General features: G+C 40.7%; 1 protein-coding gene across 2 annotated transcripts in view; it reads left to right on the top strand.

The window, feature by feature from the left end:
- LOC124003272 (receptor-type tyrosine-protein phosphatase gamma-like) overlaps positions 1–25789 on the top strand; it is a 285724-nt gene that overhangs the window by 170870 nt on the left and 89065 nt on the right. For both annotated transcript variants that reach the window (XM_046311379.1, XM_046311378.1), the window contains exons 3-4: positions 4854–5033; positions 8839–8987. In XM_046311379.1, coding sequence (XP_046167335.1) covers positions 4854–5033; positions 8839–8987 — 329 coding nt within the window. The remainder of the gene's footprint in view (positions 1–4853; positions 5034–8838; positions 8988–25789) is intronic.

Below are 25789 nucleotides of genomic sequence, written 5' to 3'. Positions count from 1 at the left end.
CCTGTGGATCGGAAAGGCCAGACAGCCTCGTAAGAAAACAGTGGGACTGGAAGAACTTATAGTATTATATGCAGTTATCAGCAAAAATAGATAAGCAAATAAGAAGCAGATAAATACAGTACCAGTCAAACGTTTGGACACACCTACTCATTCAAGGGTTTTTATTTATTTTTGCTATTTTCTACATTGTACAATAATAGTGAAGACATCAAAACTATGAAATAACACATGGAATCATGTAGTAACCAAAAAAAGCCCTTACAAAGTCTGGAGGTCTGTCGGGTCATTGTCCTGTTGAAAAACAAATGATAGTCCCACTAAGCGCAACGCAGATGGGATGACGTATCGCTGCAGAATGCTGTGGTAGCCATGCTGGTTAAGTGTGCCTGGAATTCTACATAAATCACTGACAGTGTTACCAGAAAAGCACCCCCACACCATCAGGTCTTACCTTGTCACTGTAACGCTCGAAGAGTGATGGGTGTGGAGTCGGGCGTAGAGAGCAGAAGATTCGAGGGAAAAACGCTTTAATGTCCAACAACAGGAACACGTACAATGGGTGACGCCGAACACAGGCGTAAAACACAACCCAAGTATCACTGGTATAAACCGGACAGCGAAAACCCAACAATAATCAATCACCTCTTACATACACAACAACAAGCCCGCACAGACACAAGCGGGCTAATCGAACTTAAACACCAACCCAAAAACCCCAAGAAGGAACAGGTGAAAACAATTAGACAAAACCAAACGAAAAGGGGGAAAAAAGGATCGGTGGCAGCTAGTAGACCGGCGACGACGACCTCCGAGCTCCACCCGAACGGGAATGGGAGCCACCTTCGATGATATTCGTGACAGTCACAACACAACTGAATGGCGCAAACACATTAAGAAGGAAATAAATTCCACAAATTAACATTTAACAAGGCACACCTGTTAATTGAAATGCATTCCATGTGACTACCTTGTGAAGCTGGTTGAGAGAATATCACGGGTGTGCAAAGTTGTCACATTTTTACGACATGAATCCGAATGTGTTATTTCATAGTTTTGATGTCGTCACTATTATTTTACAATGTAGAAAATAGTCCAATTAAAGAAAACCCCTGGAATGAGTAGGTGTGTCCAAAACGTTTGACTGGAACTGTACATTAATATTCAACGTTTATTAATTAAACAAAGGGCCTGGATTTCTGTTGTGTATACTTCGCTCATATGGGTAAATAAAACGCTTTGTAGCTTGTAATGAAAACATATATCTACCCATTGTTTAATCATGTTGTTTAATTGGGGAAGAAATTGCATTTCAGTGGGGAAAAATAAATGCACTGAAATGATGCATGCAAAATACAATTTTATTCAACAAAAAAAGCTCTCAACATTAGTCTTAGATTTCTGTAAAGATGAGGTGGGAAGAAATACATGTAGTTATTAGGTATGATCGAGGTTGGATACATAAACATACTGCAACATTTCATGATGACTAGTGGTGAAAAAAGTACTCAATTGTTATACTTGAGTAAAAGTAAAGATACCTTAATAGAAAATGACTCAAGTAAAAGTACAAGTCACCCAGTAAAATACTAATTGTGTAAAATTATTTGGTTTTAAATATACTTAAGTATAAAACATTAATGTAATTAATAAAATATACTTAAGTATCAAAAGTAAGAGTGTAAATCATTGCAAATTCCCTATATTAAGCAAACCAGAGACAGTAGGGATGACCAGGGATGTTCTCCTGATAAGTGTGTAAATTGGGCCATTTTCCTGTCCTGCTATGCATTCAAAATGTAACTAGTGATTTTGGGTGTCAGGGAACATTTATGAAGTAAATAGTACATTATTTTCTTTAGGAATGTAGTGAAGTTAAAGTAAAAATTGTCAGCAATATACATACTAAAGCACATATACTGAAAGGGACTAAAGTATTTTTACTACAGTACTTTACACCACCGATGAGGACTATGTATGTTGTTGTTGTCTATGAGGAGGGGCATCAGGATTTGAGGCTACAGGCAGAACTGTTTTCATAAAGCTACAGAAGGTTATTTACAAAATGAGTTGCCAACAAATAATAGACGTGGAAAGCTCTGAGCTAGCTTTTCATCAGGGACTGCTTTCCAGAAAGGTGAACTGAAGGCTACAGCTCCGAAAAGCAGAAACGTTTACATTTTGAATGTGTGTAATTATGTTTCTTTGGCGCATTTTCTCTCAGAGCTTATTGTTTTATTGCTTTTTGTCGTTAATTTCTTTATATCTGGGGTAGCTATATTATTTGCCTTCCTGAAAACATGGGTTTGCATGGAATTAGGTTGTTTGTCATTTCGAAGAAAACAGAATATGTTCATAGAGGATTAGATTTGTGGTTCCACCTCATATATTTAACTGGATCAGGGCAGAGAGAGGAATATGTCAAACCGAGACAGCCAGAGTTTTATTTACAGTAGTAGAAAATACATTACATTCCCTCTGAGCTTGCTTTCTCTCTCTACTGTATATGAACAATATCCTGTTGAGTGACAAGCAGCCATCTTCTGTTATTACTATGGCTGAAGTGTGAGGAGATGTTAACTACTCAAGTACTTATTGTAAATACTTGCCATTTCTGTGTTGGGATATGAACAGTGTCCTCAAGCCTGCACACTTTCGAGTGGCAAGCAGATGTCTTTTATCTGCTCGTATTACAATGGCGAGACGGGAGTGTGTGTGTGTGTGTGTGTGTGTGTGTGTGTGTGTGTGTGTGTGTGTGTGTGTGTGTGTGTGTGTGTGTGTGTGTGTGTGTGTGTGTGTGTGTGTGTGAATAAAGGATGTCACGCTGCTTGTTTAATTAGTACCACTTCCGATTTGGCTCACACAGGCTCGAACCGAGGACCTCTGCTTTGCTAGCACACGTGACCACCATCCTGAAGTGTCTTACCAGTCGTGCCACGCGTATAGTTAGCTATTCGCTGGCGCAAGTGGGGACACTTCAGGTTGAGGGGTAAGTTTCACACATCCCCATGTGCACACTTGTCTTTAACAGTGTGAGATATTAGAGTGGCACTGGTACAGACAGACACAAGGCGATGACTGATGACTTCACTCCAGCTTGCTGATGCAGCCACTAGTGAGAAGCACAGCCCAGATACTTAGCGCCAGCCCTTCCATGGAATCCAGACCTGGCCAATAAATACACACTTCCAAGCGGTGTGAGGAATGGGGAGAAGACGATTCATCCAAATTGAACTCAATGGACAAATCTGTAGCACTTGGGTCTATTTTACTGCTTCAGCATCAAACTGGCAGGGCCTAAAATTTGGCGGGTAGATTTTTCCATTGGCAGGTAAAGATGTCTATTTCACCAGCCACCTGGCGGGTGCTCGGGGCTCCAAATTGTGAACCTTTCACTTGCTTTTGTGAATAAAAATAGTCAAGTATAATCATATTTATAGCTAAATTAATGCTACAGTGGCTTGTGGACCAAAAAGAACATTTAAGGCCCTGGAAACTGGTAACAAATTCATCTGAAAAAATGCATTACTGCTGTGAATTGCTCCTCAGTTAGTGTGTGTGTGTGTTTGTGTGTGCATGCGTCAGACCTGGGTTCAAATACTGTACATGTGTATTTAACTAGCTGGTGTTTAAAATACACAGCCCCCCCCCCGAAAAAAAGAAATAGTCTAACAAATTGTATTTCAGAGTATTTTCAAATATGTAATTCAAATACTATTTGAACATTTCTGGGTTAAATGCATGGATGTGTATTTGATTCCGTGTATTTGAGTATTTTCAAGTAATTTCCAAATGTATTTCCAAAGACATAAAAAAATTAAACGACTTGTCTTTTCAAATAAAATATATCTGAATACTTTGAATGTACGTGAAAGTAAATGAGATATTTTAAATAGTATTTGAATCCAGGTCTGGCGTGTATATGTGTGTTTGTGCATGCATACCTGCCTGCATGTGTTTGTGGGGAGTCCGACTAAGACCTGGCCGAAGCAATAGGATATTTTAAATCTGTAATATTCATGTCATCCAGGAGAACGTCTATTGAGGAACAGACAACTGTGTCCGATTTAAAAAAGAAGATATATATATATATATATATTTTTAATCGGACACAGTTGTCTGTTCCTCAATAGATGTTAGAGGTTGTGTCCGATATATATATATATATATATATCCCAAAGCATGCCATAAAGCCAGCCCTGGTCCGGAGGGCCCCAGGGGTGGTAGTAAAAAAGAAGTCACATTTCTATTTAATGAACCACTTGAAAAGTTGACTCTAACCTTTAGGGAATGGTCGGTCTGTGGTCCTTGCAGTCTTTTGTAGTTCTATTGGTCCCATTGTAGTGGTGAACAGATCAAGAGCATCCCTGTCTGCGATGGTGTATTATTCTGTAGCAGGATCTCTGCTGTGGGGGAGAGCGAGGATTAGAAGAGCAGCCAGTGGATCAGGGAAGGTGCTGCAGGGTGGAAGTTGATTTCACTACTGGTTCTACCGTCTCTCTCAATGCAAAGTGAGAGGTGGGGGGAAACGGTTTTACTCTCTCATGTCTCCATTTAGGAAGTGTAGTTAGTAAAAAAACAGCTGGATTTTCGATGGGCTTCATGCACATTATGGGTATCGGGACTGTGACATCTTCATAGCCAGGGTCTCAAAGTAGGAATGCTGATCTAGGATCAGAATAGCCTTTTACATCGAAATGACTGTATTAGACTATATCGAAAATGATACTGTATGGACACTGATGGACACGGGTGAGGGACCTAAACCTAGAATCGCACGCCTACTCTGAGCACATTTTGAATACAGGCCCAGATCTTAGTGCTGAGAACTCACTCTCCCTCCTCTCTTCTTCTAGGGACCCACAGTCCTGGGGTCTGGACCTCCTCATACCCTGAGTGTGCGGAGGGGAACCAATCACCGGTGGACATCTCAGACAAGGATGCCAAGGTGTCTCAGGAGTGCCAGGAGCTGACCCTCAACGGGTTCAACGCCGAGTCATCCAACAAGACCTCCATGAAGAACACAGGAAAGACAGGTCAGCGGGCCTTCATTCATTCAGACAGAACAGATGTTTTTTTTACCTACCGTAAGCAGGGTGAGACAAAGATGGGTTCTTTCCTCAATGCTCCGGTAAGAAGACGGGTCAGCATTCCTTCACTCATCCAAAACTATTGGAGTAGAACAGGCTTGGGTTTTTAATTCTTCAGCATGGTGGGCTGAGGCGCTATCCTCAAATGCTCCTTCATACTATGTGTAAGGATCAAGACGTGGGGGGGGGGGGGGGGGGGTATGGAAGAAAAATATCAGTCCGAGAGGAGACATAAATACACGGTTCGATCGCAAGCATTTCGCTACAACCCCAATAACATCTGCTAAACATGTGTATGTGACCAATAAAATGTGATTTGATGCGTTCGGCTATGGCTTTACGGAGTGTTAAACGCCTACACTCATGGAAATTGGCCACTGTTGATAGGGCCGAATTGAAATGTTTCTAACAGAAGAACTATGAAAAGCATATTCATAACCATGGCAGCGATTGAAGGAGAACACTTTGGAGATTAGGGAGTAAATATCAGATCAAAGGTGAGGACACAACAGTTCACCTGACATAAGGCTCTATCCAAACATTACATTGTTGATTGTATGTGAATTTTACACTTACTGTACTTTTCTCAGCATTTGTCAATAACAAAATCTTTTAAAAAATACTCTGGATACATTCCGTAACATCAGGATATTCATACAAAAGTTTGTAGGTGCAGGATAAGAAAAACGAATTACAAGAGATGTCTAGCTGGTGTCTCCAAGTGGGGGGACACCTCTCCAAACTGTGTACAGTTCCCTAAGTCATTTCAATGTGGGTCAGGTGGGCATTATCTGAAAGCTTATTGTATTGCCAACATGGCTAGCTAAGTAATAAAATACGATCTTACAGTGTTAGGCTTTCAAAAGGCACTTCAGACAAACATATTGTAATTTTGATGCACATAGAATGGAGTCATTCAGGTGTGTGTCCCGCAGGAAATGTTCTGGATTGTAAACATTGATGATGTAAATGACATTCGTTTTTAAGTATGGAAATGTGAAGTGCGCGACTGTTGCGCTGTATGACATCAAAATGGTATTTATTATTGACCTCAATGTCTCCGCTTTCAGAGCACATTGACTCCTTTCAACCCGTATACAGGCTGACAGGGGCTGTGAGTGGAAAGGGCTACACTTCACCTTGCATGATCCTGCCAACATTGTAATTAACCACAAAGGGACTAGATCTTCAAAGTTGATCCTAATCGATTTCCCTGCATGGTGCCCTGACCTACTTTGGCTTTGAGCTGCAGCTGATTGGCCAGCGTCCAGAAGTCTTCAGCTAAACATTTCTTTCCCAGGCAAATGTCAAGCAAGCCTGAAGCAAATTCATGAGGAAATGCTGGCACTGGAGACATTTGCATTGATCAAGGATTTACTTCCCGTCTTTCACAGCCCTGTGATTCAAGGTCTTTTTGGCTCAGCATCTTATTCCTGCCCTGCTCAGCTCGACTGCTGATGTGCCAAAACACAGAGAGGGCAGCATGGCTAATCAAAGTCCCAAAAGCCTGCCTCTCCTCTCGTCTGTGTGTTTTTGCATGTGTATGCATCTGTGTGTGACTGTTGTCCACGACACTAGCCAGAGAAGGGGGATCAGTTTTCCGCTGTGAGGCTGTATGTTTACAGTGTGCTTGGTGGAGCTTGTGTGCTGAACCTCTTTAGCTTAACAAACCCTAGCCTGCGTTTGTACACCCAGATCCCTTCTCAGTTCTCCACAGAAGCTCTGCCCACTACACACAGCAAGTCCCATCTCCACATTGTATTACTGTCTATCGGTTGACACTGCGTGTGTCATCACCCTTTCTCTCTCTCCGTTCTCACACTCTTTCTTGGGCTTCCGAGTGGCGCAGCGGTCTAAGGCACTGCATTTTAGTGCAAGAGGCATCACGACAGTCCCTGGGGTCGAATCCAGGCTGTATCACATCCGGGCCGTGATTTGGAGTCCCATAGGGCGGCGCACAATTGGCCCAGCGTCGTCCGGGGTGGGCCGTCATTGTAAATCTGAATTTGTTCTTAACCGACTTGCCTTGTTCAATAAAGGTTAAATACAATCTGTCTCACTCTCTCTATACCCCTCATTCATACTGTCCATCTACCTCTCTCTCCCTCCCTCCCTCCCCCCCGTGACACTGCTTGTTCCCCCGGCTCTTTGGTGTTTATAATCAATGTGGGTTTGTTTGTCCTCATGCTCATCCCTCTCTCCTCTCCTCCTCTGTTGGATTTGTGATTAAAAGAGGCCTGGCTGTAGCTGCATTTCATCTGGAGGGCCTGGCTAGGTTAAATCCTCCCTTAAATCCTAGCAGACAGGGGGATCAGGGGCCTAATCTGGCTAATGATGTCAGCTGGAGAGATGTTCAAGGGTTATGGAATCATCTAAATATGCACAGAGCACACTCACTTAGCTACCACGTCCACAAACAGACAGGGGAAATGTCAGAGTTCTTCACACAGTGGAGTTTCAGTGCCTCTATTCATAAAGCTTCCCTGCGTAGGAGTGTTGTTTTAGGATCACGACTCCCGTGTACACAATATTTTTCATTATGATCTAAAAGGCATAACTGATCCTAGATCAGCACTTCACTATTTGTGAATATAGGCCCAGATGTTGCGTGACTCAGGCAAACTCAGCAGGACCTCAGATGTGAATAGGAGGAGGGTAGATATCCTGGACAAAAAATACAAAAAAATGCAGCTTCCGTGTTTACACCACACACAGCCAAAACCTTTACTTATGATTACGTTTCACAACTCCAACTCCTGAAGGGGGAATTCTTCAACAAGACCAGCTTTAACTAACTTTCAAAGCAAACTGCAAAGACATGTTTTGTCTCTGAAATGTGCAAGTCTTCTTGCATGAAGTCGCGAACCATTGATGCTGTGGTAATTCAACTGTGTTTGATAAAGTATTTAAATTTAGAATGCCCAGAGATGGCTGTAGCAAGCAAGCTATCCCAAGCCCTTTGATGGAACACAGATATCTCCTTGACTTGACAAAGTGTGTTTATTGGAGGTTGCAGGGGTTAATTGATGGCTTAAGTCTCTGGGCAAAGCTCAATTTGTCACTGTGGATGTTCAAAGCTTTCACATTCAGCTGAGGGTTTCTAGTTGAAGAATTCGACTACAGTAACAAAGCATTATGAAGCAATGGAGCCTATTTAACTGAGAATTAGCATGTCATCAGGGACCTTTAAGGCCAATGATGACAGCGCAGAAGAAGGCTCTTATGTGTCCAGCTCCCTGAGTCCCCCTAGCTTCAAATAGGCTTCAGCAGAAAAATACTTTAATTTAGGAGGAAACTAAACAGGATGTACTGGTATGCATACAAGTCAAGTCAAATATAAAGTGCATGTTACATTGGGTCGCGGTCACAACAGTTCTGGACAATAATCAGCATGGACAGAGGCACATTCAGAGAGAAAAGGCAAATCACAGATGAACACAAGACGTTTTCCTCAACTTATCCCACTTACTGACTGTATCTCTTCTCTGCTTCCTTTCCTCTTCTGACCCTCTACGTTTATCTGCCTTTTAACCTCTCCTCCCCATGCCCTCTAAGGGAGTGGATCTCTCTCTCTCTCCAATCTATCTATCTATCTATCTATCTATCTAATGAAGGCTATTGACAGCAAAGTTCTTTGAATTTTTGATTGATGAAAAACAAAACATCAGCTTTTAATTGTGAGTGAGAGTCATCTATTTCTCTACCAATACTCCCAATACTGACTTGTATTACTCTTTCACCCCTCTCTCAGTGGCTGTTCTGCTGAAGGATGACTATTTTGTACGGGGGGCAGGACTACCTGGGCGCTTCAAGGCGGAGAAGATCGAGTTCCACTGGGGTCAGAGTAACGGATCAGCAGGGTCGGAACACAGCATCAACAGCAGGAGGTTCCCCGTGGAGGTAAGATCAGATGGGGACAGGGGTTGTAGGGGTTAGATCATGGACACAGGACTGGGGGTGTAGGGGTTAGATCATGGACACAGGGGGTGTAAGGGTTAGATCATGGACACAGGGGGTGTAGGGGTTAGATCATGGACACAGAGGACAGGGGGTGTAGGGGTTAGATCATGGACACAGGGGTTGTAGGGGTTAGATCATGGACACAGAGGACAGGGGGTGTAGGGCTTAAATCATGGACACAGAGGACAGGGGGTGTAGGGGTTAGATCATGGCCACAGAGGGTGTTGAGGTTTGAGGCTACTACACTGATCCCAAAAGAGAAGGATGCATCAGTACAGGCTCTGAACCTAGAGCACAGGAGATTACTGTAAGGAGCCACTACAGCGGGATGAGTTTAACCATGTAGGCCTCATGCTGAGTGGATCAGTGGATGAATGTACGGTTCTTATTTGAGAGGGAGGCAGGAAGAAAGTGACAGAAAGAGAGCCGCCGATACGGTAAGAGAGCGAGACAGAGGGATACAGTGGCTGTCCTTTGCGATGCAGATAAATGCTCACCCCGATGGCAGGTGTGGGAATGTGATTAATCATTCAGACTGAGTCAGGAGGAGCCAGAAGTGGAGAGACACTTCCAGCATGTCAACTCAGTCAACGTTCCAGTACCTAAAGCACTTAGCTTTGTGGTACCATTCAGTCTACAATGTTGAAGCAGCAACCTGGTTTTTTAATCCCAGGTACAATACATAGTAGTGAAATGGAAGGGAGTGCACTTTGTGCTTCTTTTCTATCCCCTGTCTCATGGACCTGGGAATTGTTTCCAGCTCGGTTTGTCTCTCTAGCCATGTTCTTATAAAGCCCCCTCCCTCTGGCAGTCAGGGACGTATTTATAAAGCTTCTCATATAAAACCGCCCTTCCTTCCTTGTCTGTCTCTGTTGCCTAGCCCTCTTATACGGCTTCCCTGCTCCCCTTTCTTCCATACAGGCATGATATGACTTCTGATTCTGAAAGCCTGTATAATTACAATCAGTATATATTTTTTTGCTTTCCTCACATCTTTCTGTGACCAACGGACCATTAAAGGCCACTAGATGGATGATTTACAGCCATTCTAATTGAAAGCTGTGATATTAGCGGTTGTGCATATGGCTGTGTTGGATAGAGCCTTCTTTTACCCGTCGTGGTGATTACGGTTGTATAACTCACTTTGATATCTGTCTGTGTAGTGGGTGGTTAAGGGGGAGGAAGGAAAGGCAGTAGGAGACAAGAAAGTGAAGATATGTATTGCTGCTCCTTTCTGTTAAAATGTATAGCATACATTTACTTTATGGCTCACGTGTGACAAGGAAAAAAATAAGGCCCAGTGCAGTCAAAAATGTGATTTTCTCTGTTTTATATATATTTCCACACTGAGGTTGGGAATAATATTGTGAAAATTATGAAAATACCCTTTTAAGTGTAAGAAGTGTTTGAAACGACCCCATGAAATATCAGCCTGTTTTGGTGGGATGGAGTTTTGGTGAAATCACCAGGTGGTAAGTTAGTTAATTGACCAATAACAAAGAGTTCCAAACCTCTATGCCAACAACAGCTAGTTTTCAGTTTTCCCCTCCCCACTCAAACCACTCCCAGACAGTCCTAGCAAAATTTGACCATTTTAATTCAAAACAATCACAGTAATGTACTTAATTGTTACCCAGAAATGATTTGATATTGAGATAAAAATGGCAGTATTGGACCTTTTAAACTCAAGTGTCTTGAGTGTTGTTATGTTATTTGTTCTCTTTTGAAATATACATGGTGTGTGTGTGTGTGTGTGTGCGCATGCCTGTATTGGGAAAATATGTAGAGCGAAAGTATGACAATATAAAAAACCTGAGTGAGACTTTTTGCTTGTCCAGTACCAAGCTTTATAAAACCTGACATCCTTTTGGATCATCCCCACTCATGCCTCTCTATGGCCCTGTCGCAATATACTTGTATAGTGTGACTTTACCCTCATAAACTTTACATTTATCCAATAGTTTCCATTTGTATTTGTCTTGTGCATGGGATACGCATGGTATATATCTTCCAACAAAATGCTCAGTGGTGACCTGCCATTCAGGGCAACAACAAAAAAGTTTTGTTTTGAGCCCCACCTGTTTAGCAAAAATGTTTAAAATGTATATATAAATATATATATATATATATATTCCAGGTGTTTTTCTTTATTTTTACTATTTTGTACATTGTGGAATAATAATAAATGAAAATATATTTTATATTTGAGATTCTTCAAAGTAGCCACCTTTGCCTTGATGACATCTTTGCACACTCTTGGCATTCTCTAAACCAGCTTCATAAGGTAGTCACCTGGCATGCATTTCAAATAACAGGTATGCCTTGTTAAAAGTACATTTGTGGAATTTCTTTCTTGTGGAATTTCCACAGATGTCTTTGTGGAAACTCCGTTCCGCTAGCAGAACCCCTCACCAACAGCCAATGAAATTGCAGGGCGCCAAATACAAATCAACAGAAATCTCATAAATCAAATTTCTCGAACGTATTAGGCACCATTTTAAAGATAACATTCTCGTTAATCCAGCCACAGTGTCGGATTTCAAAAATGCTTTACAGCGAAAGCTCCACAAACGATTATGTTAGGTCACCACCAACTCACAGAAAAACCCAGCAATTTTCCAGCCAAAGAGAGGAGTCACAAAAAGCACAAATAGAGATCAATTAATCACTAACCTTTTGATGATCTTCATCAGATGACACTCATAGGACTTCATGTTACACAATACATGTATGTTTTGTTCGGTAAAGTTCATATTTATATCCAAAAATCTTATTTTACATTGGCGTGTTATGTTCAGTAGTTCCAAAACATGCAGTGATATTGCAGAGAGCCACATGAATTCACAGAAATACTCATTATAAATGTTGATGAAAATTCAAGTGTTATGCATGGAACTTTAGATACACTTCTCCTTAATGCAAACGCTGTGTCAGATGTTTTTAAAACTTTACGGAAAAAGCATAATCTGAGAACGGCGCTCAGAGCCCAAACCAGCCAGAGAAATATCCGCCATGTTGGGTAGTCAACATTAGTCATAGCATTATAAAGCATTATTAAATATTCACTTACCTTTGATGATCTTCATCAGAATCCACTCCCAGGATTCGCAGTTCCACAATAAATGCTTGTTTTGTTCGATAATGTCCATCATTTATGTCCAAATAGCTTCTTTTGTTAGGGCGTTTGGTAAACAAATCCAAAAGCGCGTTCAGGTCCAGTCGGACGAAAAGTTCAAAAAGTTATATTACAGGTCGAATAAACTTGTCAAACTAAGTATAGAATCAATCTTTAGGATGTTTTTATCATAAATGTTCAATAATGTTCCAATTGGAGAATTCCATTGTCTGTAGAAAAGCAATGGAATGAGAGATACCTCTCATGTGAAATGCGTGTGACTGAGAACGAGGCTGCTGGCAGACCCCTTAATCAAACAGTTCCCATCCGGCCCCCCTTCACACGAGAAGCCTGAAACAACGTTCTAAAGACGGTTGACATCTAGTGGAAGCCTTAGGAAGTGCAAAATAACCCATATCCCACTGTGAATTCGATAGGGGCTGAGTTTTAAAAAACTACAAACTTCAGATTTCCCACTTACTGTTTTGATTTTTTCTTGGGTTTTCGCCTGCCATATGAGTGCTGTTATACTCACAGACATTATTCAAACAGTTTTAGAAACATCAGAGTGTTTCCTATCCAATACTAATAATGATATGCATATATTAGCATCTGGGACTGAGTAGGAGGCAGTTCACTCTGGGCACACTATTCATCCAAAAGTGAAAATGCTGCCTCCTATCCAAAAGAAGTTAATGTGTTTGAGTCAATCAGTTGTGTTGTGACAAGGTAGGGGTGGTATACAGAAGATAGCCCTATTTGGTAAAAAAAGTTTATATTATGGCAAGAACAGCTCAAATAAGCAAAGAGAAACAACAGTCCATTTAAGACATGAAGGTCAGTCAATCCGGAAAATTTCAAGAAGTTTCTTCAAGTGCATTCACAAAAACCATCACATGCTATGGTGAGACTGGCTTTCATGAGCACCGCCAAAGGGAAGGACGACCCAGAGTTACCTCTGCTGTAGAGGATGAAGTCATTAGAGTTAACTGCACCTCAGATTGCAGCCAAAATAAATACTTCACAGAATTCAAGTATCATACACATTCAAGAAACTGGCGCCGACAGATAGGGCAGCCGTGCTTCTAGCTCCTAAGCAACTTTGTAGTATTTTTTTTATTTTTTTGTGTTATTTCTTACATTATTAGCCCATCATTTTGTGTGTTATTACATACAGCTTGGAAGAACTTTTGGATATTAGAGTTGTGGTAACTCACCAGCATTACCAGCATTACGACCAGGAATACGACTTTCCCGAATCGGATCCTTTCTTTGTTTCCCCCAGGGCAATTGAACTGATTCCAGAGGCTGATCCAAAACACCGCCGGTGGAAAAGAGGTATTCGTAGTGGACTTCTAGTCTGACTCAGTAGGCACACACACCACCAACCACTTCTGAGTATATTAATCGCTAATTTTCAGTCTCTGGATAATAAAGTTGACGAGCTCAGGGCAAGGATCGTCTTCCAGAGAGACATCAGGGATTGTAACATACATGGTTTCACGGAAACATAGCTCGGGATATACTGTCTGAGTCTGTACAGCCAGTTGGGTTCGCAGTTTATCCCCCAGACAGGAATAAATAACTCTCCGGGAAGAAGGTTGTGGGTGTATGTTTCATGATTAACTACTCATGGTGTGATTGTAATAACATACAGAAACTCAAGTCCTTTCCTAGAATACCTCACAATCAAATGCCGACCGTATTACCTCCCAAGAGAATTGTCTTCTGTTATAGTCACAGCCATCTATATTCCCCCTCAAGCCGATACCACAACGGCCCTGAAAGAACTTCACTGGACTTTATGCAAACTGGAAACCACATATCCTGAGTCCGCATTTATTGTACCTGGGGATTTCAAAAAAGCTAATTTGATGAAAACACTACCGAAGTTCAACACATTGGCCATAGTACTCTTGCTGCTAAAACACTCAACCTTGCTACTCCAACTTCCAGGATGCCTACAAGGCCGTCCGCTGCCCTCCCTTCGGCACATCTGATCACAACTCCATTTTGCTACTCCCTTCCTATAGACAGAAACTCAAATAGGAAGTACCCATGCTAAGGACTATTCAACGTTGGTCTGACCAATCGGAATCCATGCTTCAAGATTGTTTTGATTACGCGGACTGGGATATGTTCCAGGTAGCCTCTGAGAATACAATTTAAGAATACACTGATACAGTGACTGAGTTTAGGAAGTGTATAGGAGATGTTGTACCCACTGTGACTATTAAAACCTACCCTAATCAGAAACTGTGGATAGATGGCAGAATTTGTGCAAAACTGAAGGCACGATCATGGCAAGGGCACTGGGAATATTGTTGAATAAAAGCAGTGTAGGTATTACCTCTGTAAGGCAATCAAACAGGCAAAATGTCAGTATAGAGACAAAGTGGAGTCACAATTCAACGGCTCAGGCACGAGACGCATGTGGCAGGATCTACAGACAATCACGGACAACAAAGGGAAAAACAGCCACGTCGCGGACACTGACGTCTTGCTTCCGGACAAGCTAAACACCTTCGCCCACTTTGAGGATAACACAGTGCCACCGACACGGCCCACTACCAAGGACTGTGGGCCCTGCTTCTCCATGGCCGACATGAGTAAGACATTTAAGCGTGTTAATCCTCGCAAGGCAGCTGGCCCAGACGGCATCTCCAGCGCATCCTCGGAGTATGCGCAGACCAGCTGGCTGGAGTATTTACAGACATATTCAATCTCTCCCTATCTCAGTCTTCTGTCCCCACATGCATCAATATGTACACCAAAAGTTTTAGAACACCTACTCATTCAAGGGTTTTTCTTTATTTTTACTGTTTTCCACATTGTAGAATAATAGTGAAGCCATCAAAACTATTTGATAATACGTATGGAATCATGTAGTAACCAAAAATATGTTAAACAAATCAAAATGTATTTTATATTTGAGATTCTTCAAATAGCCACCCTTTGCTTTGATGACAGCTTTGCACACTCTTGGTATTTAAGATTCTTCAAATTTGTGGATTTTTTTCCTTAAAACTTCTTATGCCTATGGGTTCCCCTACAGGAACTACCCCCCCACCCCACCCCCCCGTTCAGCTGAAACGGTGGTGCAGGGAATGCAAAAATATTCGTAGAAATATTTAACCTCCACACATTAACAAGCCCATACCTCAAATGAAAGATAAACACCTTGTTCATCTACCCAGCGTGTCAGATTTTTTAAATGTTTTACGGCGAAAACACAGCATATATTTATGGTGGTGTTAGACCACCACCAAAACAAAGAAAAAACGTAGCCATTTTGTACGAGATAAAATGACAAGAGCAGGATTTTTTAAATGATTCACTAACCTCTTGAAAATCTTCATCATATGACATGTTACACAGTACATTTATGTTTTGTTCGATAATATGCATTTTATATCCATAAATCTCGGGTTACATTGATGCCATGTTCAGGAAATTCTCCAAAATGTCCGGAGGAATTATAGAAAGCTAAGCCAGATAACAGAAATACTCATCATAAACTTTGACTAAAGATACATGTTCTACATATAATTAAAAAGATACACTGGTTCTTAATGCAACCGCTGTGTCACATTTTTTTACGTTACGGAAAAAGCCTAACATTGCAATAATCTGAGATGGCGCTCAGACGTAACAATATTTCTCCGCTATGTTGGAGTCAACAGAAATACAAAATTACAACATAAGTATTCCCTTACATTCGACGATCTTCCATCAGAATGTAGTGCAAGGAGTCCTAGTTCAACAATAAATAGTTTTGTTTCATAATGTTCAATTCTAGTGTCCATGTAGCAGCATTTGCTACCACTTTCAGCTCAAATGCCCAAAAAATGACTTCTCGTCCAGGATAACTTTGCATCAAAACTTCCAAATTACATATTACAGGTCGACGAAACTGGTCAAACTAAGTGCAGAATCAATCTTCAGGATGTTATGATCATACAGATCGAATAGCATTCCAACCGGGCCATCCATGTTCATCTGGGGCTGTTTGGAACAGACGAAGCACTCTAACGCATACGCGCCTTCAATCACATGGAAATCTTTGCGACACTTTAGTACTTTCCTTCCCATTAGGTCAAAGTTCACAGCAAATGCTCCATTACACTTTCTACTGAATGAGGACATCTAGTGGAAGACATGGGAAGTGTTTCCAGATCCATAACTTGTTGGGAAGGGAGGGGGCGATGATGTCAAAGTTGCCCCAACTTTCAGGATTCCAAAACTAATTTGGAGGATTGCCTGCCCTGTGAGTTCTGTTATACTCACAGACATAATTCAAACTGTTTTAGAAACTTCAGAGTGTTTTCTATCCAATAATAATAATAATATGCATATATTAGCAATTTAGGACAGATTTTGATGCGGTTCACTATGGGCACGCAATTAATCCAAAGGGGAAATACTGCCCCCTATCTCTAACAGGGTTAGAATGAGTTTAAGCCTATGAGTTGTGTTATGACAAGGTAGGGGGTATACAGAAGATTGCCCTATTTGGTTCAAGACCAAGTCCATATTATGGCAAGAACTCAAACGTGAGATCCTGAGCCGGTAAGGATTCAGCCTCATACTCCATGCACTACTGGTCCAAGACTGGGCCTCTGACTCCACCATCTCTCACCGCTCTCAGATGAGCGACCTGATGCGCCTTACCAACGGCTGGCTACTGACCGACGTACCGTCCCTCTCTATAATCATTAAGGTCGTCCTGGATCGGAACCTTCGGGCCCTCCCCTCCGAAAGGAAGGCGGCGGCGAGCATGCAGATCAACCAGAACCTGGAGGAATTGCTGACCGCTGTGGAAATCCACCAGAACACCCAGGACCTGCTGAAAGGGTCCCGGGCTGAGAAAGTGGATGCAGAGAGGGTGAAGAAAAGTCTCTTTGTCCACCTCTGCACGCCCAACCCGAACCCCACGATTTACCAAAATCCCTAGATATAGCCTAGTAGTAGGTCTTACTCCTGTCTATCACTTGAGAACAGAACTTCAGACAGTTATCTTGTTTATTGTTATTTTTCTCAGAAAAGGGGCTGCTGTTCGCATCTTCATCTTATCAAGTGTGTTTACTCACCGGCTTCCCTCTGAGCTAAAGACTGGTGGAGTCTCCCCAACACAATGTCTGAGGAAAACCCAAATGAATAGAATGGCTTTGGAGGAAATGGAGTGAGTGTGCGATTCATTCCACTGTTGTGCCCCATTGGACACGGAACAAAGAAACAAAGAACCCAGCTAAAATTAAGCCTAAACAAACAATATGTTTGATTGTTAGCGCTCTGAAGGGGTCTCCTGGGTCTGGGTGATTGCGTATGTGCTACACAGCTTTTGCCTCTGTGTCTTGTACTTCACAATGCAAAAACCCAGAAGATACAGTTGTGTATGAGGATTTAACTTCAGACTCACTCACTTCAAAGTCTGTACTCAATGTAGTTTAGCTATGTTCTATCTGGGCAGAGTGGGCGGATAACTTTGAAGTGAGTGTATTTTCAGACTGAGTTCAATCAGTGTCTTATTGGAATGATAAACGGATCGGAAAGGGAAGGGTGGATGACCTCTCATCCTCTCTGTGTGTGTGACTTCCTCCATAAGTTGTACTGCTCGCATGGAGCACTTAGCCCAGATGGGGCTGGCTGGGGTTCAGGCAGCAGGGATTGAGATGCAGTAAGTGACACCATAGGGAAATGACCCCTGACCTCAGAGATTGGCACACCGAAAGGCAGTGAGGAAGTGCAATAGCAGTGTAATAAAGAGGAGGGAACTAACCTGCCGGATTGTCACTACCTGCGGAAGCATGACTATGTACACGCACCTACTCAAACTCGTGCCAACACACACACGCTTTCACGCACTCGTGCATGCACACACACACACAATTCACTGAACTGAATTCAGTAGGAAAGCATTACTTGTTCCTAGAACTGTTGCAAAGCCGCAAGACATCTGTTACTCTCTATGAAGCACTGAATGTGCATTTTATTAAAAAAAATATCCAGTCTAAAAGCTTTGGGTCATTTAGTGTTTAGTGCATATATGTCATTCAATGGAAAATGTTTGAGAATGGATAGAGTGGTTGAATCGAGTCTTAACAGTGGGGAACCGTGAAAGCCTTCTAGATTTGTAAGACATTTGTTTTGTTTTCATGAAATTGTCTATTTCATATTTTTTATATTTTTTTATGAAATTCTGATTTCATCTCTTCAGTTTGTGTTGGAAAGGGAAGGGTAATACTTGAGAAAATCTGGATTTTTCTTTGGCGGTCTCTGGGTAGTTGTCCCACGCTATGTAGATGTGCTGTAGTAGTGTGACAATGGTGACAGTGGTAGTGAGCGTAGGTTGACGCATAATGTATCATTCTTGTCAAATTCATATCTATAGGCTACATTGAAATGTCTTTCATTATATTTTATCTGCCCTTATTAAGCCTAAGCTTTAGGGCCTAACTGTACTCGTGCCAAATACACACCAATTGCCAAACGCTTTTGGGAACTTGGGCAGAAAAGGTTAACGTCGATCCACTGGAGCAAAAAGGACAATGTCACCCACGTGTAAGACAGCGTATTCCAGTTCCTGCCAATATCCAGCAGCTTCGCACAGCCATTAAAGAGGAGTGGGACAACATTCCACAGTCAGCAATCAACAGCCTGATCAACTCTATGCTAAGGAGATGTGCCCCACTGCATGTGGCAAAGCGTGGTCTCACCAGATACTGATTGGTTTACTGATCCACTCCCGAACCTTTTTTCCTAAGGTATTTGCAGTGGCGATTTTAGCATGTACATTTTAGTGGGGGAAAAGTGGCATGCATGCCAGCAAAGCCTCTACACAATGCAACACGAAACAATACATTAATTGCACTATAACAGTGACAAATGGTGCCCACAAACGGCCTACATAAAGCTGTCCTGTAACGGTCGTCGTATGAAGAAGGTGTGGACCAAAGCGCAGCGTGGTACGTGTTCATGATTTTTATTTGACTGAACACTAAAACACATAACAACAATGTGAATAAACTGAACCGAAAAAGTCCTGTAAGGTGCAGAAAACACTAAACAGAAAATCACACCCGGCCAAACAACAAAGAAAAACAAACCCTAGTCACACCCTGGCCTAACCAAAATAGAGAATAAAAGCCTCTATGGCCAGGGCGTGACATGTCCCAACAGCAGTCACAACATTTTACCACTGCTACACTTGGCTATCAGTGGAGCCTTGTCTGACAACTAAACAGTCTCGTTTACTGACTTTAAAAAAACATGTCTATTTATGGCTGACATACTTAAACAAATGTGGTTTCTACTGACAATTGAGATGTACAAACTATGGCATAAGGGGGTGACAAGCAGATGAGAAACTATACGTAATTTCGATTAAGACATTAATGAGCGAGCTAGGACGGATGTAGTCAATATAACAATTTGTTTAGCACTTTTTTAATATACAATATTCAGAACATGGGCGGTTCTTACAGTGTTCTCCCTGTATACCAAGTCAGAACTGTGGGATAAATAAAGGAGGGATATAAGCAGACAATGAAACCTCTTACTATATTAGATTATGATATCATCTACTATCATCTTACTACACAACATTCACGTAGTATTACTTTCTTAGCTACCGTATACATATCTCCCTGGCATATTACCTCATTTATGCAGCAGCATACAATACATTTTTGGACTTACCTTGTTGTGCTGTGCTCACTTGAACAGGAAGTTGGCACGGCAGTCCTTCCTGGGCAAATGTTGTCCTCAAAGTGCGACACTCTCTGGATTTGGATTCTCTGGATTCAAAACAACTGGGATCTCGGGGAAAAAACAAGGTCAAATCATGATGACGTCATTGATCTTCAGGTTGTAGCTCTAGAAAAGAGGTCGGATTTACAATTCCGAGTTGGATGACTGTTCAAAATGTATCTTCCCAGTCGGAGCTCGTTTATTCCCAATTTCCCAGTTGTCTTGAACTCACTGAGGTCAAGTTTTCGCAGTTCCCGAGTTAACTTGTTTTGAGCGCGGCACAAATCATGCTTCATTGACAGCATGGCCAATGTTTAATGTTTATCATTTTAATATCAGAAAATAGCCCCTTAATTCCAGATTTGGACTCCACTGAATGGCAAGCTAGTGATTGCTTTGCAATGCTTGTAGTTAGCCACTGTCACTGATTCCTTCCAAACCACTCATTGTTTGAATTTGCGATTTCAACTTGTTGTGTAATGTTTATATCCAATGGCCGATGAGCATGGCCGATGATCAATGTGGTTTATCTATAATTTCTCTTCATTATTTATCTTCATATGACAAGGATTAGCCAGTAGATTTATCTACTTCATTCATGATGATGACTGCTAGCTAAGATTTTGAATGTATGATGTTGACCTTATCAGTCCAATCAAATCTACTGTACATATAATGTGATTTGATGTAATTTTCTTCTGTGCCCAATGACCTTGAGCCTTCTTGGACGGGTACTTCTAATGTAACTCTATGGCAGCAAGGCGGGACTGAGACAGGTAACGGAGGACTGAACGTAGTCATGTAGAGCACCTCGAGATAAAAACGTACCGGCAAGTTAGGCTAAATGTTAGCACTACACAATCTGGTGGGTGATAACCTTCAATCTGGATAATAACACAAAACCAATCTTAAAACTAGAGACATTTATTGACAAATATTACGAAAACAAGCAACACCCAAACATGACGGAGAGTAAGACAGGGGAACCGGTTTCAAAATGAAAACGTGACTCTTCTACAGACACAGACAATTTAATATTTTCACCACCGGGAATGTTAAAGGTCAAAACTGATCTGTTTAAAAATCAATAAATAACAAACTGGGTATTACTTGAATTAGTCAGTAAGGATATAAAAGAGTTGAAGGCAAAAGCCTCGAGATGAGTGATGAAAAAGCTGCGACATTGGAGAAGGAAACACACAAGCTAAAAGGGACAGTCAATACGATTGAAACCGAAGTGAATGAACTTAAAAAGGAGAACACCATTCTGAGAGAAGCATTACTTGACATACAGACTAGATCCATGAGAGAGAATCTGGTATTTACAGGTATCCAAGAGAAAGAAGGAGAAGTTCCTGAATCTGTAGTTAGAGAGTTCCTCCTTACAGAGCTTCAGATTCCACATGAAGCTATCGATAAAATCCAACTCGAACGTGTACACCACTTCGGACAGAGAGGGCAAAGGTATGACCGCCCAATCGTTGCCAAATTTGCTTCCTTTAAAGATAAAATAATGGTTAAAAGCCTGGTTAAAAGACTTGCTGGGACCAAAATTGGCATGAATGACCAGTTCCTGAAGGAAATTGCAGAACGGCATAAAGTTCTGTATCCTATTTCAAAGGAAAATAGATGAAAAGGGAAATGAGTAGCTCTCGTCGTCGATAAACTATATCTTGATAACCAGTTCAAAGACTATTCCATGGTTATTTTAAAATTACAAAGTTCTTATAGACGAGGAAAATAATGAAACACAATTCTAGCCCGGTTATGGAATGATACAATACAATAAAACATATAGCTTTTCTAAATATCTTCAAACATAACTAATTGGAACACAAGCACTTATTCAACATGGTGAATATAAAAACAGAAGGCACAGTATGTGTGGATGGTGTGGATGGTGTGGTGTGTGTTTATTTTTTTTATTTTTGTTTTTGTTATGTTTGGGAAAGTGTGGCATTGGGTGAGAAATGAAATGGTTGCATATCCCAGAACCAGTGTATTGCTGTGAGCGGGGGTGTGAGAGAGCTTTCAATGTTGTTCAGATGATGGATATACTTTTTATAATGAATTATATGTCTTATTTTATTTATTAATTGTCCTATCATGATGGAACTGTTTTAAAATAAATTATATATTTCATTTATTTATTGTCCTATCATGGGGAACTACATTTAAAAAATTAATTATATATCTAATTTATTTATTTATGATCCTATATTGATGGAACGGTCCACAACCCTATACTCTAGACACCCACCTGAATGACCCAGATACTAAGGAGAAGTCCCTAACTGTTTTATGGGCCTGCTGTAAGCGGTCTGTATGCAGCCAAAATGCAGTCAGAGACCTAGCGCAGCACTGCCCACTCAACATTCTGAGCCTGCTTGGCAGGGTTGGTCCTGCAAAGCCAAAGCCCCATAAAGGGAGAGCATACTATACGAGGAGTTTCTCAAAGTTGCTAATGAGAACCTTGATGACCTTGTACCAAGCCGGTGGGGATTCCGGTGGGGTGCCCTCACCCAGGCAGTGGCAGTGCTGGCAACACTAGCTTCAGTAATCAATGGGGAGGGAGTCACACTCGGACATTCAGAGAGGGGGTATATTATTGTGGCCCTGGTGGCACAAAATCAGAAGTCTGACTGCATGGAGATGCTTGGGAATATGGTCATTACAGGGGACAGTGTTGTGGGTGTCTCAGGGAAAAGGTGTACATTTGACCTCAATCATCTAGGACTTGACAATGGTTAATAAAATCTCTCCATTTCTGCCCATTTGTTTGCACAGTCTTGCAGGCCTTCTCATACAGCTGCAACTGTATATGCATTTGTAAATCAAGACCTTTCTTGAGTTGGGCTCTGGGATGGTGCAACTGTTGAGAATGTGAGCCTATGGTCATGTGGGGGGGTAAAGGGTTGAGTGTGTGTAACTGCTGCGAAGGAGTAAAAGATGTTAGGGACAATAGAGGAGGATACACAACAATTGTTTGCCAATATATTAATTGCTTGAAATAATGTAATTTTGGTAATGGCGAGACTGGTGAGCGGTAAAATCCTTTTCATAAATTGCCTAGAAACAGGACTCTTAAAGCATATATATATTTTCTATGGCTATGCATAATACAAATCGAGGTGAGGGCAATGGAAATGCATTTGGCAGTTGATCTACTTCTGTTCTGTAAATGGCACTGTGTGCTCTTTTCAAAGGATGGATCTCAGTCTTTACAGGGCTATGGGATACGGGGGCGTCGGGGGTGGTCTGCCGGGCGTTGGGATGACAACCCAACTCGGGATGAGGAGAGAGGGTGGAATAGTGGGGACCAATTTGAGGTTTACTTAGTAGCAATGCAAATATCATGGTACAGCTATATAGACACTCAATCATCATGTTACTTTTTAATGGTACGTTTACAAACATATATTTTGATAATTAGAATTGAAAGTTGTGTCTCATTTTGGTAAGTGGTGAAATAAGTATAGCCAGTTACAATTGTGATGGGCTTGCAGATAATAAGAAAAGACGTTTAGTATTTGCCTGGCAAAAAGAGAAGGAAAATACTGTACTGTATATTGTTTATAGGAAACTCATTCAACAATTTCAGATGAAGGTTTGTGGAAAAAGGACTGGGGGGCAAAATATATTTCTCCCATGGGCAAAGAAATTCATAAGGGGTGATGGTTTTAATTAACAGTTATTTTGATCCCAATGTGCAAATTGTCCAAACAGATCATCAAGGTAGATGGATTATTTTAAATATGTTATTGGACAATAAACAGATATGGCTTATTAACCCCTTACTGTCCAAATAATGATGATCCAAGCTTCTTTCAAAATATATATAAGAATTTATCAACTCTTTATCAATATCTCTATGGACAAGAAAGTAAATCATGGATCTATTGGAATTAGTGGCTATATGGAGACTTAAATACCCTGACCTAGTGAGGTATACATGGCGGAGGCTTAATCAAGAAAGTCGTCTTGACTACTTTCTTATGCAATTTCTCTCTGGCACCAAAAGTTTAAAAAGTGTTGATAGATGACAGAATACGGTCGGATCATCACATAATTGGCATATATATTACTTTTACAGAATTTCCACGTGGACAAGGGTATTGGAATTTTAATCAAAGCCTACTAGATGATAAATTGTTTAGAACTAGGACAGAATAATGTATTACTGACTATTTCAGACATAACATCGGTATAGCAGATCCCCTTATTTTATGGGACACGTTTATGTGTGCCTTTAGAGGCCATGCAATTCAGTACAAAAGCAACTTAGATCAAGAGTCCATATTAACAAAGTAAATTGAAGGACTGACAGTACAGTTAGATAGCAATAAAAACTGTACAATAGAGGCACAGAATAAGTTAGAGGAAAAACAAAAAGAAATGGAGGAACTTATTCAGGAAAGACCCAGTTTAATATATTATAAAAATAAAGCGAACTGGTTGGAATATGGGGAAAAATGCACCAAATTATTTTTCAATATAGAAATGCTACCAAAAAATATGTATTAACACTTTTACAAATGATAGAGTCACGCATGATTCACCAAATTATATTTTGAAAGAGGAAGTAAAGTACTTTAAGAATATGTTTTCGTTTCAGTCTCCTCCATCTCCATTAACTGAAACTAATTGTATGAATTTTATCCTCATAATAATGTAAAATTAACATCTGTACAGAAAGACTTATGTGAAGGCCAAATTACAGAGGAGGAACATCTTGATGCAATTGGGGCCGTTAAGTCCAGGAAAACTCCAGGGCTGGATGGTATACCAGTTTTGATATACTCAGAGGACCATTATTAGCATGTTTTAACCATTCCTATATAAATGTTAGATTATCAGACACTCAACAAGAAGGTCTGATTTCATTGTTACTGATGCAGGACCCAAGTGGTAAATATAAAGATCCAGTCTATTTAAAAAAAATGGAGACCTCTTACACTTCAGTGTTGTGATGCAAATCCAAACAAAATGCTTGGCGCATAGAATTTAAAAAGTATTGTCAGATATTATTCATTCTAATCAGACAGTTTTTTTTACATGGATGATACATTGGAGATAATATAAGACAAGTACTGGAAACAATAGAATACTATGAAATATCAGGGACACCAGGCCTGGTTTTCATAGTTGATTTTGAAAAGTATTTTGATTAAGTACAACTGGATTTTATATATAAATACTTAGAAAATTTCAATTTTGGGGAATCTCTCATAAAATGGGTTAAAATGATGTACAGTAACCCTAGGTGTAAAATAGTAAATAATGGCTACATCTCAGAAAGTTTCATTATCTAGAGCAGTTAAACAAGGTTGTCCACTATCGGCATATCTATTTATTATTGCCATCGAAATGTTAGCTGTTAAAATTAGATCAAACAATAATATTAAGAGATTAGAAATGCGTGGTTTAAAATCTAAGCTGTCATTGTACCCTGATGATTCATGTTCTTTTAAAACCACAATTAGAATCTCTCCACGGCCTCATAGAGGATCTATATACTTTTGCTATCCTCTCTGGATTAAAATCAAATTATGATAAGTTTACTATATTACACATTGGATCACAAAAAAATGCACATTTTACATTATCATGTAGTTGACCAATTAAATGCTCTGATGGAGATGTGGACATACTCGGTATACAAATCCCAAAAGAAAGAAATTATCTCCCTCCAATACATTTTATAGAAAGTTAGCAAAAATAGATAAGATCTTGCTACCATGGAAAAGAAAATACCTGCCTATTTGTGGAAAAATCACCCTGATTAACTCTTTAGTCACATCACAGTTGACCTATTTGCTTATGGTTTTGCCTACATCTAGTGACCTGCTTTTTAATTTATATGAACAAAAAATATTCA

Source organism: Oncorhynchus gorbuscha, linkage group LG18 (assembly GCF_021184085.1).
Source record: "Oncorhynchus gorbuscha isolate QuinsamMale2020 ecotype Even-year linkage group LG18, OgorEven_v1.0, whole genome shotgun sequence".
In the NCBI taxonomy this organism is placed as follows: Eukaryota; Metazoa; Chordata; class Actinopteri; order Salmoniformes; family Salmonidae; genus Oncorhynchus; species Oncorhynchus gorbuscha.
This window is presented reverse-complemented; position numbering and strand designations above follow the sequence as displayed.